Raw genomic sequence first — 12730 nt, 5'->3', positions numbered from 1 at the left:
AATTGTAAAAAGCGCATCCCTATTCCCTAACGTCAAAATTAGTTTGCTTTGTTTATGTGTCACATGCCACTTTCTATACGTCCACACTTCTCATTTTCTTTCTTTATTTTAATGGAAAATGTGTGATTTAAACGACAATCCTATTAAGATGAGTGTTAAGTGGAATGGAAAGGAATATGAAATACCTGAATTATCGCAATCGGATTCGGTAGCAATGCTAAAAATCGCAATCGAAAATGCTACTGGGGTTCGACCGGAAAGACAAAAACTCCTTAATGTTAAGTTCCAGGGTAAATAATTTTAATTAATCTAAATACTTTCGATAACTTTTAATAATATAATTATATAAGATCTATGTTTTTGATTACAATGAAAATAATTAGAGCAAAGTAGAATTATTTTAAAATAACAATACACCGTGTAAGTAACTGCTTTTCAAATAATAAAAACAATAACACAAACTGAAGGGTTTATTGTCGTTAATCAAACAAATTCAGTATGTATATTTAAAATACAAAGTAGATAAATTAGTATATCTTTATTGATTAGTGTATACTGTAACTAACAATTGAATAATATATTAATATGAATTATAATGTTCATTTATACTAAAAATATCATAGTATAACATGAACTTAGAAAAATAAATTTACTTAACATTAGTAATAAAATAAACTTTCATTCAAACACTGTGATGCTCTGCACCTTGTTGGCCTCAATTTTTTACTACCTTTTTATTAATACCACATAAGTTTTATCCCTCATATAGCAGAGTATGGGGAGAGAATCTAATGATAGGACATTCAAATGTTCGTTTCTGAATTAGAGACATCTTACTATCAGTGGCAAAATTAAGATTAGATTTAAATTATTGTTTCCTTACAAAAAATACAGGTAAAGTGGCTACAGACAACTGCACTTTATCAGATCTGAATCTGAAGCCAAATCTTAAGATAATGATGATGGGTTCTTTGGAAGAGGCAATAGAAGGTGCCAGAACAAAACCAGATGTGGGCGACGAGGTTATCAATGATCTAGATATTGAGGAGGAAGAGGTTGATGTTGAAAATCAGGAAGTAATTTTTTTATAGTATTTTTATTCCCCATCTCTCCAACCAATATCCTGACCAACTGTTGTTAACTCGTCTCTGTATTTCTTTAGACATTTGTTGGTATGGGGAAATTGTTTGGCTGAGATAGATATACTTATCTACATATTTACTATTTGATTGTTGACTTTTATTACTATTTTGGAGCTGTTTGTCACTGCTTTTGTTTCATCTATGTTTATTGTGAATCACACTTTCTCACTCTCAATGATTAGTTGTTGTAACATCTATTGGAGGGTTTGGTATTATTGGTAAAGATTATATAAACATTATTATTCCCTTGCAGATATATTTAACAAAAATAAACAAAAGGGTGAAAGATTATAAAATAAACATATTAAATGAGCCACGGCCAGGCAAGAAACTTCTGGTACTAGACATAGACTACACACTGTTTGACCATAGATCTGTAGCAGAAACTGGTAGGTGAAAAATTGTTTTCATTTTATCATACCATTACAAGGACTTTTGCGTTTCCCTTTTTCCCCTGAATTCTGGAGGTATTGTGTGCTGAATAGTTGATTGGCTGGTTACCAGAGTGAGGAAATGAAAGTATAAAATATCCACAAATAGAAATCGAACCCCCAAAAGTCGTGTTTACATTCGCACGCTTGTGCCATGCGGTACGACGGCCTCTGTAATTTCTCTCTAATTTTGAATGAAGTTATTGGATTTTATTTAATTTTTGTTTATTTATATTTTAACTTCCAGGTTACGAGTTAATGCGGCCGTTCCTCCACGAGTTCCTAACATCTGCATACGAGGACTACGACATAGTCATATGGTCTGCGACAGGAATGAAGTGGATAGAGGAGAAAATGAGATTATTGGGTGTTTCAACGCACCCGGACTATAAGATTATGTTCTATTTGGACTATCTGGCTATGATCACTGTGCATACAGCCAAGTATGGGACTATTGATGTAAGTTTTTTAGACTATACATTATAGAGAGTCCATTGTGTGGGACATAATCTGATGATTGTGAATTTAAATCACACTGTAGGAATTAATTATTTTCATATCTTGTAGCAGGGCAGAAAGAGGGGCAAAGAGTATCTTAACATGGAAAATATTTAGATAATGCAATAAAGTTTTTTTTTTTTTGGTCTATTATTCAATGCACAAAGTATCTATTGTGTCACGAAAGGAATATGTATCATCAAAAATTCCCGGATCTGACTTCAATGTTCTACGTACAGACAAAAACATACAGCTAAAAAAATATAAATCTCTACTTTTTTATAAAACGCATAAAAATTTGAAGCCGAGCCTCCCGGTAACCGTCTATGGACGGTCTTAATCAGCGTCCGAATTTATTTTTTTATACTTTTCCTATCAAAATATTTTTCTTTTCTAAGTGTGGAATTAAAATATTAAAAGGTTAGAAAGTATAATATAAAAAAATCAAATATTGACAGGTAAAAACAAATCATAGAACTAATAACTAATGTTTAATAATATTTATTAACAGGTAAAACCACTCGGCGTAATTTGGGGTAAGTACCCACAGTACAGTTCAAGAAACACAATAATGTTTGACGATATAAGAAGAAATTTCATTATGAATCCAAAGAGTGGTCTAAAAATACGACCATTTAGACAAGCCCATTTGAACAGGGAACGAGATAGGGAATTATTACATCTATCGACTTATTTAAAAGATATTGCGAATTACTGTGACGATTTTGATTCGCTTAATCATAAAAGATGGGAGAAATACAAGCCCGATAAGAGAACTCATCATGCGGGTAGTAAACGAAAGGCAGAGGATAGTCCGTCACAACCAAAAGATTAATAATTAATATTAAATTAGGTTTTTAGTTTCTTTATTATATAATTCAAATATTAATAGTTTCTAAAAAAGTATTCAGTGTCTTCGAAAAATTATCGATATTTTTTATAAAATGAATACGAGAGCTCTTTAAATTAAAACAACAATTATAAAACAATAAACCTTATTGCTTAAAATAAAAAAGGCATTTACATAACATAAATAAATTTATATTAAAATTATTGTGAATTACTATGACAATTTTGATTCCCTTAATCATATAAGATAAAAGAAAATACAAGCCCGATAAGATAACTCATGTGGGTAGTAAAAGAAAGGCAAAGGATAGTCCCAACCAAAAGATGAATAATATTTTTTTCGTATTTAATATTTAAAAGGGCTCTTTTTGAATTATGCTAGTTGAAACTTTAATTTTTGTATAAAAAAATTTAAATCTCTTATTAAATAAAATTAATATTTTGTAAATGTTTTAAAAGAAAGTTGAAGTATTATTTTTTTAATTGATTTAATAATATGAGAACTGTTTAAAAAAAAAACAAAAATATAAAGCAATATAGCTTATCGCTTAAAGACTGGAAAAGACTTGTATTCACATAACATTAATATTTTGTAATTTCATTATAAAAGAAAAAACAAATAAATACAAAAAAAAACACTAATAAATTTAATGTAATTCTATTTACTTTACTTTACTCTGTAATTACCAATGTCGTTTTAGTCTACACTTTAAAAAAATATTATTAATTTTAAATTTGTAAAATTGGCTTGGAGATTTATATATTATATTTTTTAATTATCGTAATTGTTTTATAATTAAAATTATATGTAACATTTTATACATTATTTTTTTACATCACAACCTACTGTCATAAAATTGTATTACACCAGTGTTGCTAGCTTTAAGAATTAGTAAATCTTAGCTCAATTTACCAGAACTATAATTAAATACGTATTTAAATTTAACTTCATAATAATGAAATACAAAAAATATGTGTTTAAACTTTGTTATTGAATTATTTAAATAATTTCTTCGGATTTAATGAACAAATAGAATGCTAGAATAGTTTTTATGTAAATATTCAATCAAGTATCTTTGAATATTTATCAAAAACATTCGATTATTTATTTCATGTCTTTATCAAACTCCCAATTATTAAAATCATGTTCTTCCAAATTTATTTTACCTATCTTCCAACATACTCTTTAAGCAATATTTAATTATAAACCTTTTTTACGTATTTACTAATTGTCTTTGTTTTATTACATTACAGTCAAAAAACCTTAATAAAACTATAATTTAAACCGTCAGGTTAAGTTTTATTTTAAAATCTTGGAGATTTTTTGGCAGTGAACAAAATAAAATTATGCTTTACAAATTATTTAGCTAATCTAATTAACTTTTTGCTGACGAAATATTATTAATAGTGAGACATTTATTTACTTAATTTTATTATCAGTCAATTGATAAATGAACATACTGTTTTATCACTGGTATAATAAGAATTTTTAATACAAAAATATGTATATCGTTAGTGTTATTATAAAAAAATAGTACCAACATTAGTGTGTTTAGTGCCTTGAAAGTTTTTGTGTAGGTTTTGTAATTTGATCAAAACGAATGTCAATATAAATAAGCATTTATTAATATTTCTTGTAACTTAGAATCGCCTAGAAATGTTATTTATTATGAAGAAAATAAAACTTGATAAAAAAAATAAAAATGGTTCTGCTTCTTTTTGCTTCGTTTTATTTATAAAATTTCAGTCCTTTTAACATTCATGTAAATAAAAAAATGCAATTTCAAACATTTAATTATATTATATTTTAATTTAATTTACAAAATAATAAACATAAATGAAAGCCTTAAGATTTATTTTATAAAAGCTAATAAATTTATATATATATTTATAATTTTAAATGTGTATATTGTACTGGCTAATATTTGTGCTGTTGATTATTAGAAGATAAGGAATTTCAAATCGGTATGAAAAATAAATTTAAGCTTATCATATAAATAAAACTATTTTATTAGCGATATAAAAAAATGTAGCAGCCCTGGCAGCACCGTTGACAGCTAAAGTCATAAAAGTTTATTTAAATTTGAAAGTTCGACTAATAAACTTTAATTGTGCTTCAAACTAGACATGGGCCGTAACGTCTTTTAAGCATAACCGGTGATCACTAGTTTCGGGGTTACGCGTAGCTAGTTTCAGAAACTAGTTATTTCTGTAACTAGTTACAAATACTTCATAAGCCGTTGTAAGTTTAATACGATTACTTTAATAGTTATGATTGAAAACGTTTTAGGTTAAATTACAATATCTTGCTACTAAAATGTAATTATTTATTAATTTATTTTATATACAATTATTTTTATATATTTTTTTATACACACTTTATTATATTATATATTTTTAATATATAGAATTTTATATAGTTTTTTCGCTGATTGATATATTTAATTACGGAGTGAAATTAAAATTCCAAATTAAGTGAAAACAAAAAATTTACACACAAAATACATTCAAAAAGAGGGAATAATTTTACACTTACAGAATGGAAAAAGAAATTTAAAAATACAAAAAAAAAACATAAACGCGAAACTGACACGTAATAGCAAAATATTATGGTTTAAAATTGGATGAAACTTGAGACCAAACTTGAGGTAAAAACCAGATGGTTATGGGTTCAATCCCCACTCGAGGAGATGAAATATTTATTTAAATTAATATTTTCATTTCTTCGCTCTGGTGTCGAGGTAAAGCGCGGAGTTGAGTTCTGCCACTCAACACGCAATGCCTCCAGAATTCGGCAGAAAGTGGGGAACCTAGTGTAACAGAGTGTTACACTAGGTTCCCTCTGCCTACCCTGCTGTGTGTGGGAAATAGCGTGAAGTTGATTTATTTATCTAGTATTTGAATTAAAATTAAATTTTAAAATTTTACTACTGAATATAAATAAATAAAGCCTTTATTCGCTGACCATTTCAGAATTTTTGTTTGCATAAAAGACTTAAAATTAAAAACATTTAAAAAGTAATTAATTTTAGCAGCCTGCACTATTGCTATATAGCTAAACATAAAACAAAAAAAAATAACAAAATACAAAACCAAAATTAAGATCTTAAAAAAAGTTATAAAAATTGTAAGCTCAGTTATGGATTCTTTATTACGTATATAAAATATTTTTTCTGTTGAGCTTTATACAAACGTAAGGAATCATTAAAAACATCAAATTCAGATTTTTGCGCTAATTTATTATCAACATGTAACAAGTTCTATTAAGTGATGGGTTTACGCCTCAATTTTTTGTAGCGAACCTCGTTTCTCGGAATTCTTAAAAGTGTTAGTAGATCGCATAAAAAATCCCAATGTGCTTAAGATATACAAGTGTGAAGTGAACGTCGCAAGCCATTGTAACCGAACCTCTTTTAATAAATAATAAACATTAGGAAAGCTACGTCACGCTAAACAAAAAAAACTCGGAATTGGTTAAAATCCACCGTCGTGGCGCAGCGGCACAAGGGCGTGGCTGTAACGCGACGGTTGCGGGTTCGAGCCCCAATCGAGGAAATTAAATATTTATTTACATTTATATTTTAATTTCTTCGCTCTGGTGTCGAGGCAGAATTTATTTTTTAATTATCGATATAAAATAATAATCGATCAAATTGCATTAATGCATACATATTAAACTACTGTCGTCTCTTTTTTTCTTGCGAAACGTACTAAAATAGAGCAAGATGCAACTACATAAGTGTCAATGTAGCTAATAAAAATAATATGGTTTTTTCTTGGAATTTTCATAAAACTATAAATAATATAGTTTAACTTCTGCATTTACAGTTTAGAATCGCTTTTTCGTTTCATTGGGTGTATAATACAAAAAAGTACGATGTTTGTAGCTTATCAATCAAATTCGCCTATTCTCGTCTCTTTTTTGTTGCGGTACGTACTATAATAGAGCGAGATACAACTGTGCTAGTGTCGATGTAACTTGATTAGTGGTTACTGCTTACTCTCATGAAACTACGTATGTGAAATAATGGCTATGTGTACAGACACATAACCACAACGCAACATGTATGTAGTTTCGAATAACCGCGTAGCTCACAATCACCGCGTAGCTCCGAATCATCACAATCACTAGTTTCGACGACAGCCCGAAACTAGTTATGCCGTGATTTGGCTTGTAAGCAGTTTCTGAAACTAGTGACGCTACGTAACGCCCATGTCTACTTCAAACAAACTTAAATAATAAGTTTCACTCTTAGTCGTGCGCTTTTTTTTAACTCATTTTAATTATTTTAAAATTCAAAATAGCCGTTGTGTTTGGATAATATCTAAAATGCATTATTTGTAATCGAAAAAGTGTACATTTGTTTTATAAATACGTATAATTTGTATATATACATTCTGTGTTTACACAACCATGTTAGAATGATAAGAGATATATGAACATAAAACATTGGACCGAATTATATATGAGATTAATTGTGTTGAAATTATATTTATACGCAAAAAATGTCGGCAATAACGTCGCAACCGCGTCCAAATGAAATGTACAACATCGTGCCAACTAACGAAGGCGTAAACACAGGAATTAATGACGCATCATTAGAAGAACAGGAGGAAAATGATGAAAAAAATAAAAAGAAAGTAGATAATACTGAAGATATCGATAGTATTATTATAGAAACCTGTTGCTGTCCAGAACCATGCTGGCTTTTTGAGTTATCCAATTCATGTTTTGAATGTATCGCCAGTTGTATACATTCTTGCTGTGAGGACTCTGATAATATTGTTGATGGTAGCGGAGGTGATAACTGTGATGTAGATTGTGTTGATTGTTTTAGTAAGTGTTGTGATGACTGATTGCTAAAATGTTTTCAATTTTTATTATTTTTATATTAAGATTGTATTACATATTTTTATGAAGTTTTGGGGACATTGTGGTGGTGTGAGACAGTTTCTGATTGTAAACTTGTTGGTTTCGAGTTTGAATCCAATTTAGGCAATGAATTATTTTAATTCTTTGCTCTGGTAACACCTAATGCAGCATTTTATATACATGGTTTCAAAAACTAAGCATAGGATTAGCAGCATCCCCAATCCTGCTAGTGGGATTTGAAATCACAACAATTATGTTTACAGTCAGAAGCAATCTCACTCTGGCAATGGCAAGTTATTATTATAGTAATATTTACATGTTTTACTGGTCAACAAATTACTTAAGTAATTAATAAAAATATTATTATTTGTCTAATATAGTTAAATATAAATAATGTTGAGAGAATCTATGTTAAATGACATGAAATTAATTATCAAAATGATTAAAACATTTTGTTATTCAGGGTAAATATGTTTTGTTTCCTCTTTTAATATGTGTCTTAAGATTTAAATAATATGGAAAATATATTAGATGGCCCAAATATAAATACTTAACCAATTTTAACTTAAATAAGATAAATGCTTTGGAGAAAAAACTAATTAGCATACCATGGATCCAATATGCAGATCTCTGGACCATCATGTGTGATGAGGAGCAAAAAAGTACCTGGGACTTGCAACCCAAAATTGCAGACAAATGAAATGTATAAGGGACCTTTTTAAATGTGACAACACCAAATCTGAAACACATCTTGAAAGTATGTTATAGAAAATAATTAACTAGTCCAAAAAAATCTCTAAACAGTAGAGTAACTTCTACTATTTACAAATTAACTGAATATATATTTCTTTGTAATGGAACAGTTAAGACTGATCATAATTGTGCTCATTTCAATACTACAATCTAAATACTTAATTGTATATACTTAAAAAAAAGTATATAATATTTAGTATTATATTGTAATTATTATATCAATAAACTTGCTCATTTGTTTGTAATTAATAATCATAATCACTCAGTATGAGTATCCACAATCCACAATGTGCCATTATACAAATGCATAATATAGGTATATAATTATTTTTAAATACGAAATCTAAAATAATATTTTGTATTTTGATATATATTTATAACATTATTGTTGATATTTTATAACATATATTTCATGTTAGAACCTTTGTTTTATTAAAAAAAAATAATGACATCATTGTGGTTCAGTAGCATATGTATTGTCATGCTGTAGAGTGCAGATTGGTTAAAGCCAAAAAAAAATCCTCTCACCAGAATGAGAATTAATGAATTTTTCACAGTAATTAGATTTATTCAAATAATTGGTATTGGTTGAAAATAAAACAAATATTCGTAACATATTTTATCTATATTTCCACATCAATCACAATACAATAAAATGACTAGACACCGACAAGTTATAAGAATTCATTTAAGTAAAAGGAAAATAACCACTAATGAGTATTTATAAATAATACATTAAAATGTTTTAACTAATTAAATAGTTATCTTAATTGTAAAAATAACATTCACATTTAAACCAAACTAATGACCATATTTTAGAGAAAGATAAAAATACATAGTAACTTACATAAAATTCAATAATATCTAATATAATATTACATATAATGTAACATTTAAGCTTTTTAAAGTGATGAATTTACACTATTTCTATGAATTTACTAATTAATTTGCAATTTTGGCTAGTGATAAGCTATAATTATCCCGCATGCAGCAGTGAAGGCAGAAGGAGCTTTGTGTTAAGACACTCCGCTCCCTACTTTTCGCTGACACTACAGAATGCCTCCAGAATCTAGGCCTAGAAGGCCTAGTTTTACGACATTTCCGTTAACATTCCGTTTTCTACTTTCCATACTACTGGAGGCATTGCGTGTTGAGTAGCGGAGCTCAACGCCTCGTTTTGCCTCGACACCACAGCAAAGAAATGAAAATATTCAATATTTTATTCCCTCGAGTATGAATCGAACCCACGACTGGCCTCCATCCGATGTAATTAACCGAATTACTTTTGTAGGTTGGTACTTATATTTTTTCTATATTTTTTTTTGTCGATCGCAGATTTTAAATAAAAATGGGCAAAGCACAAATTTGTATTATACTTTTTGAAAGCTTTTTTTGCTTTAACAAATTTTCATTGTTGGTAAAATATACATTTTTAGTATACATGAATATATTAATTGATCAATATAAGGCAAAATATATTAGAGAAATTGCGAAACTTGCATTGTTTAATAATTAGACAACAACTAAGTAGATTCATTTAATCGTATTTATTTATAGGAACCACAAACATGAATAATTAATTTCATAGACATCTATCTAGATTTTTACTTTACTGCACATTAAATTGGCTTTCATATATTTTCACGCTGTATGATTTTTTTTATAATTGAGTAAGTAAGTAAGTATCTGTGTTGTTTTTAATTGTAAAAAAAAATATTTTTATATTTAAAATTTGATTATTTATACAATTTGGATATCGAAGCTATGTAAAAATATTTCTATCGAATATTTTAATTGGCTAAACGACTTCTAGATATACTTTTAAGTTTCGCTACATCAAAAAATCGAATATAAAATATTTTTTATAAGCATAAGTAGATATCTAAATCCAACAATTGATACCAACTATTGTCTATATACTTAAATGCAATTATGAGGTTTTTTTTAATTATTATAAATTTCTGATTTATAATATAAATAGATTAAATAAATAAACAAATCATTTCTTTGCTATTATGTAGGTACTTATTAAAACTTGGGTCATGGATTCTAATGTCTAAAGAAGAAATATGTTTTATATGAATGTAATTTTAATAAAGGTATTTATTATTATCTTTATATTTCATTACTTTATATATTTTATTTACTTTTTATATAGAATTAATGTGTGTGATTAGCGTGCCAAACAAACTTCACCTTAATAGTATTACAACATTTTTAAGATATCTAACAACATTTAGAAAGAGAAGTGAAAATGTTTATACCGTAGGTACTGTGAATTTATTGATATTTGATTTTAGCACTTAAGTAGATAATTACATATTAAAGTTTTAAGATTGGCAAGGAAGGAATTTACAATTCCTTTTTGGTCCGATCTCTTATTGTTGTATGAGAAATATTCTTATATGCGTGATTGGATCGGAATGACAGTATGAATGCTTTTATTGATTCTTATATAAGAACTCTTTTAATATTGAGACCGACCGAGAACGGACCGCGACTGCCACTATAGTGTGAATTTTCCCTAAAACTATGATCGTATAACAATACGATATTCCACGTGATTTTTAATTCTATCATTAAGTAATACGTTTATGTACTAGATTTTTTATATAACATATAACTCAATAAAAAATTTCTTATTGGAATGAAGTATTGAACTATCTAAATATTAAACATATTTTATAAGAAACGGCTTTATTTTACTATGTCATTATAGCTGAAAAACATTTTTTATTTATTTTTTACTTTACTTTACAACTACCAATATTATTATAACTAGAATTTGCTATGGCAAAGGTGATTAATTGAATATTTCTAAAGATTATATGAAATACCGTCTTCGTCCGTATTTGGGGCCAGTCCCCAGATCCGTAATCCTTGCGTGGTGTTCCAAGACCCATGAACTTTTAACAATCAAGCACAACGTTTAATAATTTGTTTTGTGTGTATCCAGTCTCCACGTATTCAAACAGTCCTAATCCTTTAAGCTACAAAGCGTTTGAATTAAATAATGTTATTGTTATTATTCTTTAGTGTACGTAAGTATCTATTTTTATAATATTTAAAAGCTGAAAAGAATTTTGAACTAATAAATATGATGAAAATGTCCTTCTATATTACTATGAATAGTGAATATTTAAACACTTTATTACCTACTATAAACGACTATTATAATTTTTGGTATCTTAGAGACTCGGTAAAGAGACACAGGAGTAATGCGATTTTTACTTATTTATATACAATTTTCATAAATTACTTAGAGCTAGATATAGAAATTAGATAAAGAGAAAATAAAACAAAATAACAACTGCTTATTTACATAATGCTAATAGTAAACGCTGAACAAACTCAGAAGAATTGTGAAAATTGTCAGTTTTTAAATGTTATCTACTTAATCCTATATCTTATAAAACAAAGTCGCTTTTTGTGTCTGTCTGAACTTTCTAACTCTTCTTCTTCTAAACCACCCAACGGATTTGGATGCAGTCTTCACCATTAGGTCGAGTATTTCTCAGGGAAGGTTTATATATAGTTTATTATTAGTACATTCTTATGTAAATTAACATAAATACGATAAATGTGTCTAAAGTCCTACCCGTTGAGACACTTTCGCGCATGCGCTGCTTTAATGGTAAGTACTACATGAAAATAATGTACTGGAGTATTGTTCCTCTTAATAAGATCTACAAAAAAGTCCGCGAGAGCATATTTTTATCTTTTAAGGATAACGTGTAGTGATCATATTTCTGTATAAAAATAGTAATTTCAATATATTTTTTATTGTGAGGGATATTTTTCCATAATGGTATTAATCCTTATCCTTTAAAATACTTTATTAAATTTCTACGTTAAACAAAGATAAAATTTGCTTTTTAAACTATTTCGAAATTGCGAATAGTTTTAGAGAAAAACGCATTTAATTATTGACACATCACGCCGTTCACACATCAACTGTATCGAGTCAAGTTTCACTTATCTCTTACTCTCAGCATATAAATAAGTATATTAGTTACGTTGGCCATTTAATGTAGATCAAAACTGTCTTTTCTGTTTTTCATTTTAATAAGTACTTTAGAAGTTGTTACAATATCAAAAAATCCTTGCTGCGAAACGCGCCTCGCGACGTTATGCTTATACAAGCGAGTCCGCCGCGCCCGCCTGCCTTACACGCATCGGTGGTT

The 12730-nt window shown here is 28.2% G+C and overlaps 1 protein-coding gene across 1 annotated transcript; it reads left to right on the top strand.

Moving 5' to 3' along the window:
• Positions 1-40: 40 nt before the first annotated feature.
• Ublcp1 (Ubiquitin-like domain-containing C-terminal domain phosphatase 1) lies at positions 41-4638 on the top strand. Its single transcript, XM_085202573.1, has 5 exons — positions 41-290; positions 895-1076; positions 1396-1531; positions 1821-2032; positions 2583-4638. Exons 1-5 carry the CDS (start codon positions 119-121, stop codon positions 2904-2906), a joined length of 1026 nt encoding a protein of 341 aa, XP_085058699.1. The 5' UTR covers positions 41-118; the 3' UTR covers positions 2907-4638.
• The last annotated feature ends 8092 nt before the right edge of the window (positions 4639-12730 follow it).

This window comes from Heliconius melpomene, chromosome 19 (assembly GCF_056956725.1).
Source record: "Heliconius melpomene rosina isolate 202511_hmr_F chromosome 19, ASM5695672v1, whole genome shotgun sequence".
In the NCBI taxonomy this organism is placed as follows: domain Eukaryota; kingdom Metazoa; phylum Arthropoda; class Insecta; order Lepidoptera; family Nymphalidae; genus Heliconius; species Heliconius melpomene.
The sequence above is the reverse complement of the archived record's forward strand: the minus strand, read 5'-3'. Positions and strand labels throughout refer to the sequence as shown.